The sequence below is a fragment of the Oncorhynchus mykiss genome, chromosome 13, assembly GCF_057628025.1.
Source record: "Oncorhynchus mykiss isolate SJ-2025 chromosome 13, ASM5762802v1, whole genome shotgun sequence".
Lineage (NCBI taxonomy): Eukaryota > Metazoa > Chordata > Actinopteri > Salmoniformes > Salmonidae > Oncorhynchus > Oncorhynchus mykiss.
Window position 1 is genome coordinate 4585052 of NC_143034.1, and position 23973 is coordinate 4609024.

Consider the following 23973-nt stretch of genomic DNA (forward strand, 5'->3'; position numbering starts at 1 on the left):
GCTCCTCTTCTCTAACTGGTTAAAACATGTTCCACAGCAGGACCAGTGGTAGTGCTCCTCTTCTCTAACTGGTTAAAACATGTTCCACAGCGGGACCAGTGGTAGTGCTCCTCTTCTCTAACTGGTTTTAAAACATGTTCCACAGCGGGACCAGTGGTAGTGCTCCTCTTCTCTAACTGGTTAAAACATGTTCCACAGCGGGACCAGTGGTAGTGCTCCTCTTCTCTAACTGGTTAAAACATGTTCCACAGCGGGACCAGTGGTAGTGCTTCTCTTCTCTAACTGGTTAAAACATGTTCCACAGTGGGACCAGTGGTAGTGCTCCTCTTCTCTGACTGGTTAAAACATGTTCCACAGCGGGACCAGTGGTAGTGCTCCTCTTCTCTAACTGGTTAAAACATGTTCCACAGCGGGACCAGTGGTAGTGCTCCTCTTCTCTGACTGGTTAAAACATGTTCCACAGCAGGACCAGTGGTAGTGCTCCTCTTCTCTAACTGGTTGTAAAACATGTTCCACAGCGGGACCAGTGGTAGTGCTCCTCTTCTCTAACTGGTTAAAACATGTTCCACAGCAGGACCAGTGGTAGTGCTCCTCTTCTCTAACTGGTTAAAACATGTTCCACAGGGGGACCAGTGGTAGTGCTCCTCTTCTCTGACTGGTTAAAACATGTTCCACAGCAGGACCAGTGGTAGTGCTCCTCTTCTCTGACTGGTTAAAACATGTTCCACAGCGGGACCAGTGGTAGTGCTCCTCTTCTCTGACTGGTTAAAACATGTTCCACAGGGGGACCAGTGGTAGTGCTCCTCTTCTCTAACTGGTTTTAAAACATGTTCCACAGCGGGACCAGTGGTAGTGCTCCTCTTCTCTAACTGGTTAAAACATGTTCCACAGCGAGACCAGTGGTAGTGCTCCTCTTCTCTGACTGGTTAAAACATGTTCCACAGGGGGACCAGTGGTAGTGCTCCTCTTCTCTAACTGGTTTTAAAACATGTTCCACAGCGGGACCAGTGGTAGTGCTCCTCTTCTCTGACTGGTTAAAACATGTTCCACAGCGAGACCAGTGGTAGTGCTCCTCTTCTCTGACTGGTTAAAACATGTTCCACAGGGGGACCAGTGGTAGTGCTCCTCTTCTCTAACTGGTTTTAAAACATGTTCCACAGCGGGACCAGTGGTAGTGCTCCTCTTCTCTGACTGGTTAAAACATGTTCCACAGCGGGACCAGTGGTAGTGCTCCACTCATGTGACTCCAGACTCCCTAACCTGGCAAAAGTATATTTATATATTAGGAGCAGTGGAAAGGCTTTTCTCCAGAGCGTATTATTTCATGTATTTTCAGGTTAACTAACATGGTAAAACACTCTCCACTGTAGGGACATAAAGGCTTTGTTCTCAACTATCTTCATACCATCTATTTGAGAGATCCCGTCACCACACTAAGAACATTGGGTAAGCTTTTCCCCTCTGTGTGTTCTCTTATGCTCTTTTAGGTACCGTGACTTAACATAACTCTTTCCACATTGGGAACATTGGAAAGGTGTTTCTCCTATGTGTGTTGTCTCGTGAGTTTTTAGGTCCCCTGATCGGGAAAATCTCTTTCCACAGTGGGAACAGTGATAAGGCTTTTCTTCTGTATGTGTCCACTCGTGCTTTTTTAAGTGCCCCAACTGAGTAAAACTCTTTCCACAATGGGAACATTGGAATGGCTTTTCTCCAGTGTGTATTCTCTCGTGCCTTTTCAGGTTAGCTACCACGGTAAAACTCTTTCCACACTGGGAACATTGGAAAGGCTTTTCTCCTGTGTGTATTCTCTCGTGAGCTTTTAGGTCCACTGATCGTGAAAATCTATTTTCACATTGGAAGCAGTGGTAAGGCTTTTCTTCCGTGTGTGTCCACTCATGCTGTTTTAGGTTCCCTAACTGAGTAAAACTCTTTCCACAGTGGGAACAGTGATAAGGCTTTTCTCCCGTGTGTATTCTCTCATGCCTTTTCAGGTTAACTAACACGGTAAAACTCTTTCCACACTGGGAACATTGGAAAGGCTTTTCTCCTGTGTGTGTCCTCTCATGCCGTTTTAGGTACCCTAACCAGGTAAAACTCTTTCCACAGTGGGAGCAGTGATGTTTTCTTGCTGGTTTGGGCGTCTCTGGGTCTGGTTCCCCTGAAGGACTCTTCCCGCTGTCAGAGTGAGAGTCTGGTCTCTCTCCTGCCAAAGACAAACAGAGTATTTAGCTAAATACTAATCAGAGACCTGAATGAAACCTCCACATGGTAAAACGGTCTTCCAATGAGGTTTAATCTAGACTAGATCCCTCAAAAACAGACAGAGTATCTTGTTAAACAGAGACCTGAATGAAACCTTCACATGGTAAAACTGTCTTCCTATGGAGGTTTAATCCAGACTAGATCCCTCAATAAAAGAGAGCTTGTCGTGACAAAGTGGTTGTAGGGTAAATCCAAATCATTTTTGAAAGCATCCCTTTCGATATATATATATATATATATAAGTTGTTGTTTTTTTAAATTAAATGTCCATACATGTTTGCCAATGGAAGTAGTGCTCAGAAAGTGGCTGTTTGGACTGTCATTACAACAGCGTTTTGCCTACAACAAAATCCCTCTTTTGCATACTAAGTCTTGCAAAAATTTGTTTTGTTTTCGTTGCGTTGAAAGTCGTTCATATCCACCCCCCAGGAAGAATATCACACTTTTTGTTTTTACCCATTTCTGACAAGCGAACACTTAGATATGGTCATTTTCAAATTGTTATATACATTCTTAGAATGTTTGGGAATTACCTATATTAAGGCATGTGAACATTCTATAGCAAAACAGAGTGGGAAAGGGGCCATGTGTTAATAGACTCTGCAGTAAATAAAAACCTCATAAAAACATCTGTCTCGTCCAGGACCCAGAGTCTACACGGTTGCGCTATAGCCAATCAGAGCTACAGTCGATCTTTACACAAACGAGTCATTTGCTACACGGGCCCTGACATCATTCACTTTGAACTGGACTGTGTGTTTACAGGTAGGACCCAGAGTCTACACGGTGCCCTATAGCCAATCAGAGCTACAGTCGATCTTTACACAAACGAGTAATTTGCTACACGGGCCCTGACATCATTCACTTTGAACTGGACTGTGTGTTTACAGGTAGGATCCAGAGTCTACACGGTGCGCTATAGCCAATCAGAGCTACAGTCGATCTTTATACAAACGAGTAATTTGCTACACGGGCCCTGACATCATTCACTTTGAACTGGACTGTGTGTTTACAGGTAGGATCCAGAGTCTACACGGTGCGCTATAGCCAATCAGAGCTACAGTCGATCTTTACACAAACGAGTAATTTGCTACACGGGCCCTGACATCATTCACTTTGAACTGGACTGTGTGTTTACAGGTATGATCCAGAGTCTACACGGTGCGCTATAGCCAATCAGAGCTACAGTCGATCTTTACACAAACGAGACATTTGCTACACGGGCCCTGACATCGTTCACTTTAAACTGGACAGTATGTTTACAGGTAGGACCCAGAGTCTACACGGTGCGCTATAGCCAATCAGAGCTACAGTCGATCTTTACACAAACGAGCCATTTGCTACATGGGACCTGACATCATTCACTTTGAACTGGACTGTGTGTTTACAGGTAGGACCCAGAGTCTACACGGTGCTCCATAGCCAATCAGAGCTACAGTCGATCTTTACACAAACGAGTCATTTGCTACACGGGCCCTGACATCATTCACTTTGAACTGGACTGTGTGTTTACAGGTAGGACCCAGAGTCTACACGGTGCGCTATAGCCAATCAGAGCTACAGTCGATCTTTATACAAACGAGCCATTTGCTACACAGGCCCTGACATCATTCACTTTGAACTGGACTGTGTGTTTACAACTGTAGATCATTAGAACACATTTAGCAAAAAGCCAAAAATGCACCTGAATGGATTTCTGTAACTATGGAAACACCACGGGACTCCTCTTTACATTTGGGGAACTTTACAGTCCTATTGATCAAACAACCATGAAAATGTAGGCTTATATTTCCCTATATGCACAACAACAAGATCAACAACTAATTCTAGCCAGACCAAGGATGAGCTAAAATCTAACGAAGAAACATTAGTTAAAACCCTCTCAAACGTTAAAATTGCACTGATAAACGATGGGTATGCAATAGTAAGCAGCCTGTTCATCCTTCTGCAGCTTGTCTGCCAATGTATGCTTGTCCCAACCAAGCACCCAAGCTAACCGGCTAAAGTTGGCTAGCTTGCTAGCTAGCTACTTCCAGTTACAAATGAGAGAACACCTCTCTAGGACCATTTTCCTCATTCTAGCAGAGCTGGTTAAGCTGTTTACATGTTATCTAGCCGGTTTGAGACTAACTTCCTTTTTTTTGCTAATGTTTACTGACACAGGCCATATTCAACGGGTGTTGCGTGTTCGTAAATTCATCAGTAATTCTGCGCTCTGGCGCACTCAGACGAGAGTGCTCTGGAATCCGAGTAGATAGCATATCACTTCAGGAATTAACTCTGGCTAACCAAATGACACCGATATCTCTAGCTGTGTAGCCACCAAATAACAATATGAGGGGAAAAGTCAGTCACTCACACACTCCTCCAATGACATCACATCCTCCCAGCAGCTAGCTAGCTAGCTAGCTAGCTAAGGTTAGGCTCCATGTTTTTAGCATGCTAAATAAAGAGCTACATAAACAGATAAGCTAACTGGCTAAAGTTGGCTAGCTTGCTAAATAAAGAGCTAAATAGATAAGCTAGCCTATTAGCCACGTTATGACTGACTTGTGATCATTTGCCCTTGCTAATCTGATTGTATTGACATTCCCAGCCTTAGTTACATTCATCTGTTTTTTTGGGGTCCAAAATATTGAAACTGAAAGAGTGCATCCCGAATGGAGGCAACAAACAATGTTGTCATGTATTGTCATGTTGTGTCTTGTTCCTGTTCTTTCTCTTCACCCTGTCTCCCTCTGCTGGTCGTATTGGGTTGCCTTCTCTTCCCCTCCTTCCCCCAGCTGTTCCTTGTCTTCTCTAACTACCTCGTTCACCCTTTTCCCACCTGTTCCCTTTTTCCCTCTGATTGGGTCTCTATTTCTCTCTCTGTTCCTGCTTCTGTCTTTGTCAGATTCTCGTTTGAGTTTCTCATGCCAGAACCAAACTATCGTCTTGTTTGCTTCAACCTTGTCCTGTCCTGTCGGAATCTGCCTGTTCATCTGAGGCTACGTGTGATCAGGTACCTCTGTCCTCTACAACCCAGCTAATCCCGTCTGCTGCTAGAAGAGGACTCTAACCCAGCTATTCTCCTCTGCTGCTAGAAGGGGAACTCTTCTGTGATATTCAGAAGGACTTTATGTTTCATTTGTCGCCCTCTCTGCGGGTTGTTTATTTTGCCATCATATCCATTTGAAGAGGATCTATGTCTTACCTGTGTTTCGACATTAAAGAACTCTGTTTTTGTTAAACCGCTTTTGGGTCCTCAATCACGTGCATTACAGAAGAATCTGACCAAGAATGGACCCAGCGACTTCGGAACCTCTCCACTCAGCCGTCGAGATCCAGGGAGCGATGCTAGGCAGACACGAGCAGGAATTGTCTGCTGCTCGACATGCCGTTGAGACCCTGGCCGCCCAAGTCTCCAACCTCACAGAACAGATTCACCATCTCTGCCTCGATCCACCGGCCACTTCCAGGGCTTTCGAATCTACGGAGCCCAGAATCAATAACCCGCCGTGTTACTCTGGGGAGCCCACTGAATGCCGCTCGTTCCTCACCCAGTGTGATATTGTGTTTTCTCTCCAGCCCAACACTTACTCCAGGAGCACAGCTCGTATCGCCTACGTCATATCTCTCCTTACTGGACGGGCTCGTGAGTGGGGCACGGCAATCTGGGAGGCAAGGGCTGAGTGTACTAACCAGTATCAGGACTTTAAGGAGGAGATGATACGGGTTTTTGATCGTTCTGTTTTTGGGGAGGAAGCTTCCAGGGCCCTGTCTTCCCTATGTCAAGGTAATCGATCCATAACAGACTACTCTATTGAGTTTCGCACTCTTGCTGCCTCCAGTGACTGGAACGAGCCGGCTTTGCTCGCTCGTTTTCTGGAGGGTCTCCGCGCGGAGGTAAAGGATGAGATTCTCTCCCGGGAGGTTCCTTCCAGCGTGGATTCCTTGATTGAACTCGCTATTCGCATAGAGCGACGGGTTGATCTTCGTCACCGAGCTCGTGGAAAGGAGCTCGCGTTCTCCGTTGCCCCCCTCTCCGCATCACTACCATCTTCCTCTGCCGGCTCGGGTGCTGAGCCTATGCAGCTGGGAGGTATCCGCATCTCGACTAAGGAGAGGGAACGGAGAATCACCAACCGCCTCTGTCTCTATTGCGGTTCTGCTGGTCATTTTGTCACTTCATGTCCAGTAAAAGCCAGAGCTCATCAGTAAGCGGAGGGCTACTGGTGAGCGCTACTACTCCTGTCTCTCCTTCAAGATCCTGCACTACCTTGTCGGTCCATCTACGCTGGACCGGTTCGTCAGCTTCCTGCAGTGCCTTGATAGACTCTGGGGTGGAGGGCTGTTTTATGGACGAGACCTGGGCTCGGGAACATGACATTCCTCTCAGACAGTTAAGGGAGCCCACGGCCTTGTTCGCTTTGGATGGTAGTCCTCTCCCCAGGATTCAGCGTGAGACGCTACCTTTAACCCTCACTGTCTCTGGAAATCATAGCGAAACCCTTTCTTTTTTAATTTTTCGTTCACCTTTTACACCTGTTGTTTTGGGCCATCCCTGGCTAGTTTGTCATAATCCTTCTATTAATTGGTCTAGTAATTCTATCCTCTCCTGGAACGTCTCTTGTCATGTGAAATGTTTAATGTCTGCTATCCCTCCTGTTTCCTCTGTCTCTTCTTCACAGGAGGAGCCTGGTGATTTGACAGGGGTGCCGGAGGAATATCACGATCTGCGCACGGTGTTCAGTCGGTCCAGGGCCACCTCTCTTCCTCCACACCGGTCGTATGATTGTAGTATTGATCTCCTTCCGGGAACCACTCCCCCCCGGGGTAGACTATACTCTCTGTCGGCTCCCGAACGTAAGGCTCTCAAAGATTATTTGTCTGTAGCTCTTGACGCCGGTACCATAGTCACCTCCTCCTCTCCCGCCGGAGCGGGGGTTTTTTTTGTCAAAAAGAAGGACGGGTCCCCTGCATAGATTATCGAGGGCTGAATGACATAACAGTGAAGAATCGTTATCCGCTTCCTCTTATGTCTTCAGCCTTCGAGATCCTGCAGGGAGCCAGATTTTTCACTAAGTTGGACCTTCGTAACGCTTACCATCTCGTGCGCATCATGGAAGGGGACGAGTGCAAGACGGCGTTTAACACTCCGTTAGGGCACTTTGAATACCGGGTTCTTCCTTTCGGCCTCGCTAACGCTCCAGCTGTCTTTCAGGCATTAGTCAATGACGTCCTGAGAGACATGCTGAACATCTTTGTTTTCGTTTACCTTGACGATATCCTGATTTTTTCACCGTCACTCCAGATTCATGTTCAGCACGTTCGACGTGTTCTCCAGCGCCTTTTAGAGAATTGTCTTTTTGTGAAGGCTGAGAAGTGCACTTTTCATGCCTCCTCCGTCACATTTCTAGGTTCTGTTATTTCCGCTGAAGGCATTAAGATGGATCCCGCTAAGGTCCAAGCTGTCATTGATTGGCCCGTCCCTAAGTCACGCGTCGAGCTGCAGCGCTTTCTCGGCTTCGCGAACTTCTATCGTCGTTTCATCCGTAATTTCGGTCAGGTGGCAGCTCCTCTCACAGCCCTTACTTCTGTCAAGACGTGCTTTAAGTGGTCCGTTTCCGCCCAGGGAGCTTTTGATCTCCTCAAGAATCGTTTTACATCCGCACCTATCCTTGTTACACCTGACGTCTCTAGACAGTTCGTTGTCGAGGTTGACGCGTCAGAGGTGGGCGTGGGAGCCATTCTTTCTCAGCGCTCCCTCTCTGACGACAAGGTCCACCCTTGCGCGTATTTTTCTCATCGCCTGTCGCCGTCGGAACGTAACTATGATGTGGGAAACCGCGAACTGCTCGCCATCCGCTTAGCCCTAGGCGAATGGCGACAGTGGTTGGAGGGGGCGACCGTTCCTTTTGTCGTTTGGACTGACCATAGGAACCTTGAGTACATCCGTTCTGCCAAACGACTTAATGCGCGTCAGGCTCGTTGGGCGCTGTTTTTCGCTCGTTTCGAGTTCGTTATTTCTTATCGTCCGGGCTCTAAGAACACCAAGCCTGATGCTTTATCTCGTCTCTTCAGTTCTTCAGTAGCCTCCACTGACCCCGAGGGGATTCTCCCTGAGGGGCGTGTTGTCGGGTTGACTGTCTGGGGAATTGAGAGGCAGGTAAAGCAAGCACTCACTCACACTCCGTCGCCGCGCGCTTGTCCTAGGAACCTTCTTTTCGTTCCCGTTCCTACTCGTCTGGCCGTTCTTCAGTGGGCTCACTCTGCCAAGTTAGTCGGCCACCCTGGCGTTCGGGGTACGCTTGCTTCCATTCGCCAGCGTTTTTGGTGGCCCACCCGGGAGCATGACACGCGTCGTTTCGTGGCTGCTTGTTCGGTCTGCGCGCAGACTAAGTCCGGTAACTCCCCTCCTGCCGGCCGTCTCAGGCCGCTTCCCATTCCCTCTCGACCGTGGTCTCACATCGCCTTAGATTTTATCACCGGACTGCCTTCGTCAGCGGGGAAGACTGTTATTCTTACGGTTGTCGATAGGTTCTCTAAGGCGGCTCATATTATTCCCCTTGCTAAGCTCCCTTCTGCTAAAGAAACGGCACAAATCATCACCGAGAATGTTTTCAGAATTCATGGCCTTCCGTCAGACGTCGTTTCGGACAGGGGTCCGCAATTCACGTCTCAATTTTGGAGGGAGTTTTGCCGTTTGATTGGGGCTTCCGTCAGTCTCTCTTCCGGCTTTCACCCCCAGTCTAACGGTCAAGCAGAACGGGCCAATCAGACTATTGGTCGCATCTTACGCAGTCTTTCTTTTCGTAACCCTGCGTCTTGGTCAGAACAGCTCCCCTGGGCAGAATACGCCCACAACTCGCTTCCTTCGTCTGCGACCGGGCTATCTCCTTTTCAGAGTAGCCTCGGGTACCAGCCTCCGCTGTTCTCGTCTCAGTTCGCCGAGTCCAGCGTCCCCTCCACTCAGGCTTTTGTCCAACGTTGCGAGCGCACCTGGAAGAGGGTCAGGTCTGCACTTTGCCGTTATAGGGCGTAGACTGAGAGAGCCGCTAATAAGCGTAGAACTAAGAGTCCTAGATATTGTCGCGGTCAGAGAGTTTGGCTCTCCACTCAGAACCTTCCCCTTAAGACAGCTTCTCGCAAGTTGACCCCGCGGTTCATTGGTCCGTTCCGTATTTCTTCTTCCGCGATATCTTCGTCGCGTCCACCCGGTCTTCCATGTCTCCTGTGTTAAGCCCGTTCTTCGCGCCCCCGCTCGTCTCCCCCCCCCCCCCCCATCCTTGTCGAGGGCGCACCTATCTACAGGGTCCGTAAGATTTTGGACATGCGTCCTCGGGGCCGTGGTCATCAGTACCTAGTGGATTGGGAGGGGTACGGTCCTGAGGAAAGGAGTTGGGTTCCCTCTCGGGACGTGCTGGACCGTTCGCTGATCGATGATTTCCTCCGTTGCCGCCAGGTTTCCTCCTCGAGTGCGCCAGGAGGCGCTCGGTGAGTGGGGGGGTACTGTCATGTATTGTCATGTTGTGTCTTGTTCCTGTTCTTTCTCTTCACCCTGTCTCCCTCTGCTGGTCGTATTGGGTTGCCTTCTCTTCCCCTCCTTCCCCCAGCTGTTCCTTGTCTTCTCTAACTACCTCGTTCACCCTTTTCCCACCTGTTCCCTTTTTCCCTCTGATTGGGTCTCTATTTCTCTCTCTGTTCCTGCTTCTGTCTTTGTCAGATTCTCGTTTGAGTTTCTCATGCCAGAACCAAACTATCGTCTTGTTTGCTTCAACCTTGTCCTGTCCTGTCGGAATCTGCCTGTTCATCTGAGGCTACGTGTGATCAGGTACCTCTGTCCTCTACAACCCAGCTAATCCCCTCTGCTGCTAGAAGAGGACTCTAACCCAGCTATTCTCCTCTGCTGCTAGAAGGGGAACTCTTCTGTGATATTCAGAAGGACTTTGTTTCATTTGTCGCCCTCTCTGCGGGTTGTTTATTTTGCCATCATATCCATTTGAAGAGGATCTATGTCTTACCTGTGTTTCGACATTAAAGAACTCTGTTTTTGTTAAACCGCTTTTGGGTCCTCAATCACGTGCATTACAAATGTACCAGACCAGCTGTGATTTACAACCTGATAGCAATATGTTTTGGACTACCAAGAAATGTATTGGTGAATTATATTAATAATGCATTGAACTGCATCCATCTATTCTGCCAACAAAGCCTAGTGTACATCACGGAACATTGAGACAAATATAACCTTTTTTTTTAAAAAAAACCTCATATAGAGTTGATTTTGTAGCATAAACTGGGAATTTGAGTGATATTATGATTGACTGTTTGCTTCATATCTGCAAAATAGTTTTAAAAAACACAAACAGTTCCATTTCAAAGTGGCAGAAAAAATATATACACAACTAAATATAAGTGTTGATATCAGTATAGAGGCTAAATTAAACGTTTAAGCGTCACTGAGCAGTAGTGAAATGTATGCAAGTAAAAAATACTTTAAAGTACTACTTAAGTAAAAAAAAAACTTTAAAGTACTACTTAAGTAAAAAATACTTTAAAGTACTACTTAAGTAAAAAAAAAACTTTAAAGTACTACTTAAGTAAAAAATACTTTAAAGTACTACTTAAGTAAAAAATACTTTAAAGTACTACTTAAGTAAAAAAAATACTTCAAAGTACTACTTAAGTCGTTTTTTGGGCTATCTGTACTTTACTACTTTTACTCCACTACATTCCTAAAGAAAATAATGTACTTTTTTACTCCTGACGCTTAAATGAACATGTTACATTTCGAATGCTTAGCAGGACAGGAAAACTGGTACAATTCACGCACTTATCACGCTGCTTCTGATCTGGCGGACTCACTAAAACACAAACGCTTCGTTTGTAAATTAGGTCCGAGTGTTGGAGTGTGGCCCCTGGTTATCAAAAAAATGTATTCATTAAATTGACAATTGTACCGTGTGGTTTGCTTAATATTAGGAATGTGAAATGATTTAAATTTTTACTTTTTATACTTACGGATATTTTTTGTCAATTACATTTACTTTTGGCACTTAAAGTATTTTTATAAAAACCAAATAATTTAAGACTTTTATTCAAGTAGTATTTCACTTTTACTTGAGTCATTTTCTATTAAGTTATCTTTTCTTTTACTCAAGTATGACAATTGGGTACTTTCTCCCCCACCACTGTCACTGACGGATGAGTTTGCAGAAAGGTAACCACTCTCAAATTCATAGACAGAGCCATGGATGCAAGGACTGACCACGCCTGAGATCAAAATGACAATTTAAACCACGTTTTGAGGCTATACGGTGTTAGTTTACAATTACATTGTTTACACACAATGGAGTACACCAAGTTTGGGTTCTGGTGAGGTAGAACAAGTGTAACAGTATAACTTTAGACCGTCCCCTCCCCCGTACCCGGGAGCGAACCAGGGACGGACCCTCTGCACACAACTACAACAGTCACCCCTCGAAGCATCGTTACCCATCGCTCCACAAAAGCCGCGGCCCTTGGGGAACCACTACTTCAAGGTCTCAGAGCAGGTGACGTCACCGATTGAAACGCTATTTAGCGCGCACCGCTAACCTTCTAGCCGTTTCACATCTGTTACATCAACTCATTGGTGTATTCCTAAGTTATATTCTCTAAGAATCAATGGCTAGGCCTCTATATGGTGCGGCAGGGTAGCCTAGTGGTTAGAGTGTTGGACTAGTAACCGGAAGGTTGCAAGTACCCCGGAGCTGACAAGGTACATCTCTCGTTCTGCCCTGAACAGGCAGTTAACCCACTGTTCCTAGGACGTCATTGAAAATAAGAATTTGTTCTTTAACTGACTTGCCTAGTTAAACAAAGGTAAAATAAATACAAATATATATCATTCATTTAAAAGTCCAAACATGTCGCAGATTTCCCATTTAACACTTCCTACAGTACTGAACAACATATTTAATTGTAAAACTATGGTGGAAAGCCCCCTTGGCTTTAAAACCATACATTAATTCAACAACGGAGTTTTGTGTCCGTGTTTAAGACAATACTCACTAGTGTCAATCAGATCTCCAGTCTCCACTTCCTCTCCTTCCTCCTCATCCCTTTTCACTCCCAAAACATCTTCCTCTTCCTCCTCTTTTATTGAGATAGCCTCATCTTCCTCTTTCACTCCAAAATGTTCTTTCTCTTCTTTCACTGTAACATTCTCATCTTCCTCCTTTTTTATTCGGAAAGCTTCTTCCTCTTCTTTCACTATAACATCGTTATACGTGATAGCCTCCTCTTCCTCCTGTTTTATTCTGAAAGCTTCTTCCACTGTAATATTCTCCTCTTCCTCTTCTTTTACGACAATGTTCAGACCCAGAGCTTCTTTCTCCGTCCAGGAGACCCCCTCTTCTCTAGCAGGATGGGAGTATATTTGTGAGTTCATGGTTGGGCTACCTAAAATGAGCATTAGCCTAGCGCTTAGGCTCAGTATAATCAACCTTAACAAATGTGTCAATTTTAACAAGCAAACGACACCGAGATCAATACACACAAAAATGGTCTAAAGAGCTTCAATGTTCCGATTTTACGTTGGCTAACTACCGAGTGGCGACTGAATGAATCAGTGGCCGTGTTGTTGTTGAAGAAGCGTCCCGTGTCACGTGATCCACTAGATTCTTCTTCTTCTTCGATGTGGTTTAACGGCAGTTGGCATCCAATAAATGTTGCATTACCGCCACCTACTAGACTGGAGTATAACTCCCTTATACTTTGATTTATTCGATTTTTTTAAATAAATAAATCAAATACCCTACAATCACAAACAACCCAGCACCCTACTCCACTATTTAAATCTATTTAGCCCTACCTCAGGCCAACAGCCTGAAAGGATGGGACACCACCACTTAACACACACTCTTCTGACGTCAAGTCTCGCACTCGCAAATACCTCTCTGCAGCTGCCACCACAACCTAGTTAACGTTCAAACGCTGGAAAATAAATGGGACAAACGGAAACCCCGTCCCCTGTATATCTTTCCAACGGGACATTAAAAACTGTAATATCCTATTGTTTCACCGACTCGTGGCTGAACGACGACATTAATAACATACAGCTGGCGGGTTATACACTCTATCGGCAGGATAGAACAGCAGCCTCTGGTAGGACACGGGGCGGGGCCTGTGTATATTTGTAAACAACAGTTGGTGCACGATATCTAAGGAAGTCTCAAGTTTTTACTCACCTGAGGTTGGCTGGATATCCTTTGGTTGGATCTTGACACACTCAAACCGGTGAGCGAGGCACTTACTGCCATATCCCATTCAAAGGCACTTAAATATTTTGTCTTGCCCATTCACCCTCTGAATGGCACACATATGCAATGCCTCAATTGCCTCTACAATGCCTCAATTGCCTCTACAATGTCTCAATTGCCTCTACAATGCCTCAATTGCCTCTACAATGCCTCAATTGCCACTACAATGCCTCAATTGCCTCTACAATGCCTCAATTGCCTCAAGACTTAAAAATCCTTCTTTAACCTGTCTCCCCCCTAACAAGTGACATCAATAGCTTTCAACTGGATTCACCAGTCAGTCTATGTCATGGAAAGAGCAGGTGTTCCTAATGTTTTGTACATGAGCATTATAACATGATTATAACCTAAAATAAATGTGGAATAGCATGTACATTACTGTTCAAAAGTTTGGGGTCACTTAGAAAATGTCCTTGTTTTCCATGAAAACACACATGAAATGAGTTGCAAAATGAATAGGAAATATAGTCAAGCCATGGACAAGTTTATAAATAAAGATTTTTTATTTAAATAATAATTGTGTCCTTCAAACTTAGCTTTTGTCAAAAAAATCCTCAATTTGCAGCATTCTAGTTGTCAACTTGTTGTGGTAATCTGAAGAGTTTTCACCCCATGTGTCACGACTTCGGCCGAAGTCGGTCCCTCTCCTTGTTCGTGCGGCGTTCGGCGGTGGACGTCACCGGCCTTTTAGCCGATCCACTTTTCATTTTCCATTTGTTTTGTCTTTGTCTTACACACCTGGTTTCACTCACCCAATTACCTGTTTATTATTTAACCCTCTGTTCTCCATGTTTCGTTGTGAGTGATTGTTTGTTGTATTGTGGTCCGTATTGTGGGCTTGGATTTATCTTGTATTTTGATGATTTTCAGTAAAGTTACTTTTATGCTCCCACATGGACCAAGATGGACCAAGATCTGTGTTGCTTTTGCACATATTTCATCATTGGTTTTGATAGAGTCTGTTGATTGGTCGGTGGTTGGGTTAATTTGTTTTGATTGGTCGGTGGTTGGGTTAATTTGTTTTGATTGGTCGGTGGTTGGGTTAATTTGTTTTGATTGGTCGGTGGTTGGGTTAATTTGTTTTGCAATATGTTGAAATCAAGCTTTATTTATACAGCACATTTCAGACATGGATGCAACGCAATGCGCTTCACGGGAAAAAACAAACAAATAAAAACGATGAAAATAAAAACTACACTAAATATTTACACCACAACAAACATTAGGAACAACAATAAAAACTGAAAGACTAATGAGCATTCTGAGGAAAAGACATTGACTAAAATGGCAAGAATAGGATGTAATATCCAACCAGAAATATAAGCTCGTTTTACTACATTGTTAGTAAACAAAAAAAATGTCAGTTGGTTACATAAATAATTATGATTACTAAATGTTACACGATTACACCAAAAACAACAACAATAAATCACTGATATCGATTAGGGGGGAAATCAGGTTGTATGTGCTGTTAAAACTAACACAATTATAAAAATTAAAAAAACATGGAAATGGGAGATGTCTTTTACCTCACTGGTTAGAGGACAATCTGCAAAAGACAATCAGCTATATTTTGGAGTGGTGCCTTTAAATTTAGGGGTCGCTAAAACGAAGAGAAACGCAACACATTTTTGTCATCACTCATTTCGATATCATGTTGAAATCAATAGAACAGGAGACAAACGTTTAGGGTTCTACATTGTGACATCATTAAAACACTCCTACTACAATGTTAAAACATTCTACATTGTGACATTAAATTAATCCTACTACAATGTTAAAACATTCTACATTGTGACATCATTAAATTAATCCTACTACAATGTTAAAACATTCTACATTATGACATCATTAAATTAATCCTACTAAAATGTTAAAACATTCTACATTATGACATCATTAAAATACTCCTACTACAATGTTAAAACATTCTACATTGTGACATCATCGTATTGATGTCATGAAACAACTCCTTCATATATGCATTTTCCTCTGATGTTTAATCAGAGATACTTTACCAGCGTCTCTCTTTCCACATCGATCACAGCTACGAGGTGTCTCTCCTGTGTTCTCTGGTGTGATATCAGGATGTTTGGCCGAGTAAAACTCTTCCCACATTGATTACAGCTACGAGGTGTCTCTCCTGTGTTCTCTGGTGTGATATCAGGATGTTTGGCTGAGTAAAACTCTTCCCACATTGATTACAGCTACAAGGGTTCTCTCGTGTGTCCGCTGGTGAACAGTCCGATGGCTAGATGTAACACATCTCTTCCCACATTGATCACAGCTGTACGATATGCCTCCTGTGTGTGTTCTCTGGTGTATAGTCAGACTGCTAGATGTAACACATCTCTTCCCACATTGATCACAGCTATAAAAGATGTCTCTCCTGTGTGTGTTCTCTGATGTACCTTCAGCAAGCTTGAGTGATTAAAACTCTTCCTACATTGATTACAGCTATAAAGTTTCTCCCCAGTGTGAATTGTCCGGTGTAACTGTAATGTATATAATTTTGAAAAGGTCTTCCCGCAGTCAGAGCAACTAAAAGATTTCTCCCCTGTGTGTGTTGTCTGGTGTGTTTTCAGGCCGCTTCGAACATTAAAACTTTTCCCACATTGCTCACAGCTATAAGGTTTCTCTCCTGTGTGTGTTCTCTGGTGTATAGTCAGACGGCTAGATGTAACAAATCTCTTCTCACATTGATCACAGCTATAAGGTTTCTCTCCAGTGTGTGTTCTCTGATGTACCTTCAAGCAGCTTGAGTGAGTAAATCTCTTCCCACATTGATCACAGCTATAAGGTTTTTCTCCTGTATGGATTCTCTCATGTCTTTTTAGGTCAGCTGAAGAGGTGAATCTCTTCCCACAGTCAGAGCAGTGAGCTGTATCGCCTGTGTGAATTCTCTGGTGTACTTTTAGTGAATCTAATCTTGAGTAACTCTTCCCGCAGTCAGAGCAGTGGTGAGATTTCTTCCCTGTGGGTTTCCGTTGGTGTTTCTTGAGATGTTCTGATGTGGAGAGACTCTTCTCTGCCTCGTCAGCTTCATGATGTTGTTGAGGCTCCCCAGAGGATCCACAATAGTCAGGTCTCTCTCCTGCGTGAACAACAAAGTCAGACAGATGGTTAAAGGCCCACAACAGCAGAAATCCACTGTATCTTTAAGCTAAAAGGTGATGCCCAGGATGTTGTACAACAATTTACATCTATAATGAATATTTAAACGCTTTGATAAACTTAATTGACAATTATCTTAATACGACAGTCAGTGATCAACAACAGTCATATTTTGTGTTATTTTTTTCACTTTAGTAGTAAATCGGAAAAAAACCCTCTAGGCTAGAATATAGTCCCCTTTCTGTGCCAAAATGGCCGCACGAGGGCGATGCACACTCAACTTGATTGCAGAAACTCCTCCCTGCTAATACAGAACCCGCTAGTTATGGATATAGTATATCTGCATGGAGCTAAAATGGTGAGCGAAGATTTTAGTTTTTCCACAATGTATTCTGTATATTACCACACATTTTCTGAGCAATATTGGGAGTGCTACTCAAGGAAAGTCACATTAAACTCTGTCGCTAATTCACCCTCATGGGGGGGGGGGGGGGGGGGGGGACTCAGTGGAGTCCTCATAGGCTGACAGCAAAAATATCCTCAATTTCCAGGTTGCTTATGAGTGCATTTCACACTAATTTACCCTGGATTATAATTGTAAGGCTCGTTTGAATCTCCTGCTTAATATAAATGTCTGTGTCATCGTCGCAAATCAGCTGCTTTCTACTTAAAAAAACACTTAAACTTCAATCAGTAAAATGCTCTTTGGTTAGCTTTGCTACCAGCATGTCAATGAGCATTAGCATGCAAGCTAACAACTGCTGCATTCAAAATAGGTATTTAGCAACTATCAAAACCAAATATCTTAGCGGTTTAAGAAATCATCATCTAGGCTGTTGAATGGTCCCAGATGGTGAACAGTTTATTTAGAAGTAATAACCTGGTAAATCTAGACTGTTGAATGGTCCCAGATGGTGAACAGTTTATTTAGTAATAACCTGGTAAATCTAGACTGTTGAATGGTCCCAGATGGTGAACAGTTTATTTAGTAATAACCTGGTACATCTAGACTGTTGAATGGTCCCAGATGGTGAACAGTTTATTTAGTAATAACCTGGTAAATCTAGACTGTTGAATGGTCCCAGATGGTGAACAGTTTATTTAGAAGTAATAACCTGGTAAATCTAGACTGTTGAATGGTCCCAGATGGTGAACAGTTTATTTAGTAATAACCTGGTAAATCTAGACTGTTGAATGGTCCCAGATGGTGAACAGTTTATTTAGTAATAACCTGGTAAATCTAGACTGTTGAATGGTCCCAGATGGTGAACAGTTTATTTAGAAGTAATAACCTGGTAAATCTAGACTGTTGAATGGTCCCAGATGGTGAACAGTTTATTTAGTAATAACCTGGTAAATCTAGACTGTTGAATGGTCCCAGATGGTGAACAGTTTATTTAGTAATAACCTGGTAAATCTAGACTGTTGAATGGTCCCAGATGGTGAACAGTTTATTTAGTAATAACCTGGTAAATCTAGACTGTTGAATGGTCCCAGATGGTGAACAGTTTATTTAGTAATAACCTGGTAAATCTAGACTGTTGAATGGTCCCAGATGATGAACAGTTTATTTAGTAATAACCTGGTAAATCTAGACTGTTGAATGGTCCCAGATGGTGAACAGTTTATTTAGTAATAACCTGGTAAATCTAGACTGTTGAATGGTCCCAGATGGTGAACAGTTTATTTAGTAATAACCTGGTAAATCTAGACTGTTGAATGGTCCCAGATGGTGAACAGTTTATTTAGTAATAACCTGGTAAATCTAGACTGTTGAATGGTCCCAGATGGTGAACAGTTTATTTAGTAATAACCTGGTAAATCTAGACTGTTGAATGGTCCCAGATGGTGAACAGTTTATTTAGAAGTAATAACCTGGTAAATCTAGACTGTTGAATGGTCCCAGATGGTGAACAGTTTATTTAGTAATAACCTGGTAAATCTAGACTGTTGAATGGTCCCAGATGGTGAACAGTTTATTTAGTAATAACCTGGTAAATCTAGGCTGTTGAATGGTCCCAGATGGTGAACAGTTTATTTAGTAATAACCTGGTACATCTAGACTGTTGAATGGTCCCAGATGGTGAACAGTTTATTTAGTAATAACCTGGTAAATCTAGGCTGTTGAATGGTCCCAGATGGTGAACAGTTTATTTAGTAATAACCTGGTAAATCTAGACTGTTGAATGGTCCCAGATGGTGAACAGTTTATTTAGTAATAACCTGGTAAATCTAGACTGTTGAATGGTCCCAGATGATGAACAGTTTATTTAGTAATAACCTGGTAAATCTAGACTGTTGAATGGTCCCAGATGATGAACAGTTTATTTAGTAATAACCTGGTAAATCTAGACTGTTGAATGGTCCCAGATGGTGAACAGTTTATTTAGTAATAACCTGGTAAATCTAGACTGTTGAATGGTCCCAGATGATGAACAGTTTATTTAGTAATAACCTGGTAAATCTAGACTGTTGAATGGTCCCAGATGGTGAACAGTTTATTTAGTAATAACCTGGTAAATCTAGACTGTTGAATGGTCCCAGATGGTGAACAGCTTATTTAGAAGTAATAACCTGGTAAATCTAGACTGTTGAATGGTCCCAGATGATGAACAGTTTATTTAGTAATAACCTGATAAATCTAGACTGTTGAATGGTCCCAGATGGTGAACAGCTTATTTAGAAGTAATAACCTGGTAAATCTAGACTGTTGAATGGTCCCAGATGATGAACAGTTTATTTAGTAATAACCTGATAAATCTAGACTGTTGAATGGTCCCAGATGGTGAACAGTTTATTTAGTAATAACCTGGTAAATCTAGACTGTTGAATGGTCCCAGATGATGAACAGTTTATTTAGTAATAACCTGGTAAATCTAGACTGTTGAATGGTCCCAGATGGTGAACAGTTTATTTAGTAATAACCTGGTAAATCTAGACTGTTGAATGGTCCCAGATGGTGAACAGTTTATTTAGTAATAACCTGGTAAATCTAGGCTGCTGAATGGTCCCAGATGGTGAACAGTTTATTTAGTAATAACCTGGTAAATCTAGATTGTTGAATGGTCCCAGATGGTGAACAGTTTATTTAGTAATAACCTGGTAAATCTAGACTGTTGAATGGTCCCAGATGGTGAACAGTTTATTTTGTAATAACCTGGTAAATCTAGACTGTTGAATGGTCCCAGATGGTGAACAGTTTATTTAGTAATAACCTGGTAAATCTAGACTGTTGAATGGTCCCAGATGGTGAACAGCAGTTTATTTAGAAGTAATAACACTGAGTGTACAAAACATTATGAACACCTGCTCTTTCCATGACAGACTGACCAGGTGAATCCAGGTTAAAGATATGATCCTTATCGATGTCACTTGTTAAATCCACTCCAATCCGTGTAGATGAGGGGGGGAGGAGACAGGTTAAAACCCCTTAGAGTTGTCGTCTACACACCCACTTAAATGTAATTAGTATAGCACAACATTCCCCATAAGAATCTGTCTGTCTAAGCTACAGATATCTGTATATAGGCCGTGTCTCAATCCACTGCATCCGCCGGAAATCAGCCTTCCTCATCAGCGGTGAAAGGTGTCAGAGCTACAGATATCAGCCTTCCTATCAGGCTTCCTCATCAGCGGTGAAAGGTGTCAGAGCTACAGATATCAGCCTTCCTTATCAGCGGTGAAAGGTGTCAGAGCTACAGATATCAGCCTTCCTCATCAGCGGTGAAAGGTGTCAGAGCTACAGATATCAGCCTTCCTCATCAGCGGTGAAAGGTGACAGAGCTACAGATATCAGCCTTCCTCATCAGCGGTGAAAGGTGACAGAGCTACAGATATCAGCCTTCCTCATCAGCGGTGAAAGGTGTCAGAGCTACAGATATCAGCCTTCCTTATCAGCGGTGAAAGGTGTCAGAGCTACAGATATCAGCCTTCCTCATCAGCGGTGAAAGGTGTCAGAGCTACAGATATCAGCCTTCCTCATCAGCGGTGAAAGGTGACAGAGCTACAGATATCAGCCTTCCTTATCAGCGGTGAAAGGTGTCAGAGCTACAGATATCAGCCTTCCTTATCAGCGGTGAAAGGTGTCAGAGCTACAGATATCAGCCTTCCTCATCAGCGGTGAAAGGTGGCAGAGCTACAGATATCAGCCTTCCTCATCAGCGGTGAAAGGTGTCAGAGCTACAGATATCAGCCTTCCTCATCAGCGGTGAAAGGTGTCAGAGCTACAGATATCAGCCTTCCTCATCAGCGGTGAAAGGTGTCAGAGCTACAGATATCAGCCTTCCTCATCAGCGGTGAAAGGTGTCAGAGCTACAGATATCAGCCTTCCTCATCAGCGGTGAAAGGTGTCAGAGCTACAGATATCAGCCTTCCTCATCAGCGGTGAAAGGTGTCAGAGCTACAGCCGTGTTGTAAAAATCAGTCTTCTCATGAAAAAAAATTTTAAAAGTTTGTAGCGTCCAAACAGTTTGGGCTCCAACACTAATATGACCTCTCTGTTGAAAGGAGGAGGAGTCTCTGGTGACTACAACACTAAAAGGAGGAGGAGTCTCTGGTGACTACAACACTAAAAGGAGGAGGAGTCTCTGGTGACTACAACACTAATATGATCCCTCTGTGGAAAGGAGGAGGAGTCTCTGGTGACTACAACACTAATATGATCCCTCTGTGGAAAGGAGGAGGAGTCTCTGGTGACTACAACACTAATATGACCCCTCTGTTGAAAGGAGGAGGAGTCTGGTGACTACAACACTAATATGACCCCTCTGTTGAAAGGAGGAGGAGTCTCTCATCAACACCTACATTGTTTTGCTCTAGGAGGCCCAGAAGCCAGACAAGACTGGTCTGAAGGTAGTTTGGTATCAGTCTAATAAATAAATGGAAGTCTACAGTATTTAGAAGTTGTTTGGTGCCTAAAAAACAGGTTTAATATGTAAAATAAAATAGTTTCGTTTTCAGTTTTTTGGTTATTCATTGTTAAGCCTACAACATGTTTAAACTTTCAGTCTGGTAGACATTAGTGAGATGTTACAGCACACTGGTTGGTTTGTGTGTGGAACTGGGAAGAGGGGTGTGTCTGTGGCAATCCACTGACGTTTGGCGTGCAGCACGTTGGCAGTGCTTGCTGGGACTTGTAGTGCAGCGCATCGCGGGCGGTATGGAAGCTGAACCAAACTGAATTGACAACCCAAATAACTGTGTAGGTTGGATAGATATGTGTCACGGGTCGGATTGGGCCTTGTGTTTGACACGCGCTCTAGATAGTCTGTTTCCCCAGTCATCTGTAATAATAATTCACAGACAGTGATGATGTCATCTGTGATAATAATTCACAGGCAGTGATGATGTCATCTGTGATAATACACAGGCAGTGATGATGTCATCTGTGATAATAATGTTTCAACTGTATTTCCCCCATCAGAAACCAAAACATAGGCTCTTATAACTCCACTGTTGGTAAATTAACACTGTGTAGCCTCAATCTGGTTAAAACTATCATTTTGACCTTATGGACAGCCAGTCCTTATATTCATAGTGTAGTCAACTCAGGGGGAGGCCTTGAGCAGGATTCCAATCTGAGTCCAGCAACTGTCAAGCCAACACCTTATAACTGTTATGCCAAGATGTCTGAATTTCTTGATGAGGTCGCTAGGTTTTGGGTTAAGGTTTCTACAATAGCTTTCTTTATGAATTTGAGAGTGGTTACACTTCTCCATCCCTAAGCCGTTTACCAAACCAAGTCTCTGAGCAGCCATTTTGTTGCTTTTTAAAACCTAGGTTGTTCCTTTAAAAAAAGCCACACATCAATCAACTAATCTGCAGTTCAACCAATAACAAATCCGTAATTCCACCACTATTTTGGTAATAAGATGATGGATGGGGCTTGAGAAATGTAACTACTCTCAAATTCATAGACAGACCTATGGATGCAAGGACTGACCATCCATGATATCAACATTATAGTTTTAACCATGTTGAGGCGAAACAGTGTTGATTTACATTGTTTCTAAACATTGGAATAAAAAAAGCTTATTTGGGTTCTGATGGGGTACAACAGTTGAACTAAGCTCATGAGGCATGTGTTATATTCTTCAAGAATCAATGACTATAAATAAATATTTTAAAAGTCCAAATATGGATGTAGAAACTACAGATTTCCCCTTTAACACCAAACATCAGTTCAACAACTGCAGAGTTTGTGCCTCTGTTTTAAAGACAGTACTTACTAGTGTTAATCAGGTCCCGGTTTCTCAAAAGCATCTCACGGCTAACTTCATCATCAATACTGGATGCCTTAAGATGGCTTTGGGGAACCGGGCCCAGATATCCAATTTCCTCCTCTTCCTCCTTTTTCGATGTGACAGCCATCTCCTCCTCCTCCAATTTCACTCCAAAAACGGACCCGTCCTCTTCTTTTACTGTAACATCGTCTTCCTCTTTCACTCTGAACGTGTCTTCCTCCTCTTCTTTTACAGTAACATCCTCCTCTTCTTTTACAGTAACATCCTCTTCTTTTACAGTAACATCTTCCTCTTCTTTCACTGAAACGTCTTTCTCTTCTTCTTTCACTGTAACAGCCTCATCATCTACTTGTTTTTGTATTGTAACAACCTTCTCTTCCTTCTCCTCTTTAACGAGAGCTTCTTTCTTCGTCCAGCAGACCTCCTCTTCTGTAGCTGGAGGGGAAGCTTCTTCCTCCGTCCAGTCTTTAGCAAGACGAGAGTAGTTTAGTGAACTCATGGTCGGGGATGTTAGCTAGGCTAATGCTAACTTAACCAGCCCGCTAGTTGACTAATAACAACGTACAAATTTAAAATAAATGGGATAACGGACTAGACGACAGAAGTGGGTTTAAAACCCCGTGGCTATATGAAAGCGTCTAAAGAGCTTTATTGGTTCGTCTATTTTGTCTAGCAAGCTACCGAGGTGTCTGACTGACTGTTGCTGCTGTTGAAAGAATCGTTCCGTCCACTAGATTATACGTCACACCAGCAGCATCGCCTTAAAGTCTCAGACCGCCATCTGCTGACTGGAGGGGGTAACGCAGTTGAGATAAACGTATATTTTATTTTCAGACAAGTTAACGGTTAGGAAGCATTCGTTTTTACCCACCAATATAACAACAGTGTGTGTAAAATGCAATATTTCGCAACGTCATATTGATTTACTCTGTACTATCAAGTTTGTATGCTTCATGTTGGTTTGCAATTATAATATTGAGAAAGTTCCTGCTTTATATCGGCAACTTTTCTTGTTATGGACCTTAATTTATAAGCATAATTTTTCTCCACACGGATATTACATATGGAAT

At 43.2% G+C, this 23973-nt stretch overlaps 2 protein-coding genes across 2 annotated transcripts; both read right to left on the reverse strand.

The window, feature by feature from the left end:
- Positions 1 to 1341: 1341 nt before the first annotated feature.
- On the reverse strand, positions 1342 to 12897 carry LOC118940228 (uncharacterized). Its single transcript, XM_090194938.1, has 2 exons — positions 12298 to 12897; positions 1342 to 2203 (listed from the first exon to the last, which is right to left on the reverse strand). Exons 1-2 carry the CDS (start codon positions 12698 to 12700, stop codon positions 1434 to 1436), a joined length of 1173 nt encoding a protein of 390 aa, XP_090051064.1. The 5' UTR covers positions 12701 to 12897; the 3' UTR covers positions 1342 to 1433.
- A 1726-nt stretch (positions 12898 to 14623) lies between these two features.
- On the reverse strand, positions 14624 to 23613 carry LOC110513078 (uncharacterized). The gene is made up of 2 exons (XM_036973160.2): positions 22889 to 23613; positions 14624 to 16641 (listed from the first exon to the last, which is right to left on the reverse strand). Exons 1-2 carry the CDS (start codon positions 23400 to 23402, stop codon positions 15875 to 15877), a joined length of 1281 nt encoding a protein of 426 aa, XP_036829055.2. The 5' UTR covers positions 23403 to 23613; the 3' UTR covers positions 14624 to 15874.
- Between the last annotated feature and the right edge of the window lie 360 nt (positions 23614 to 23973).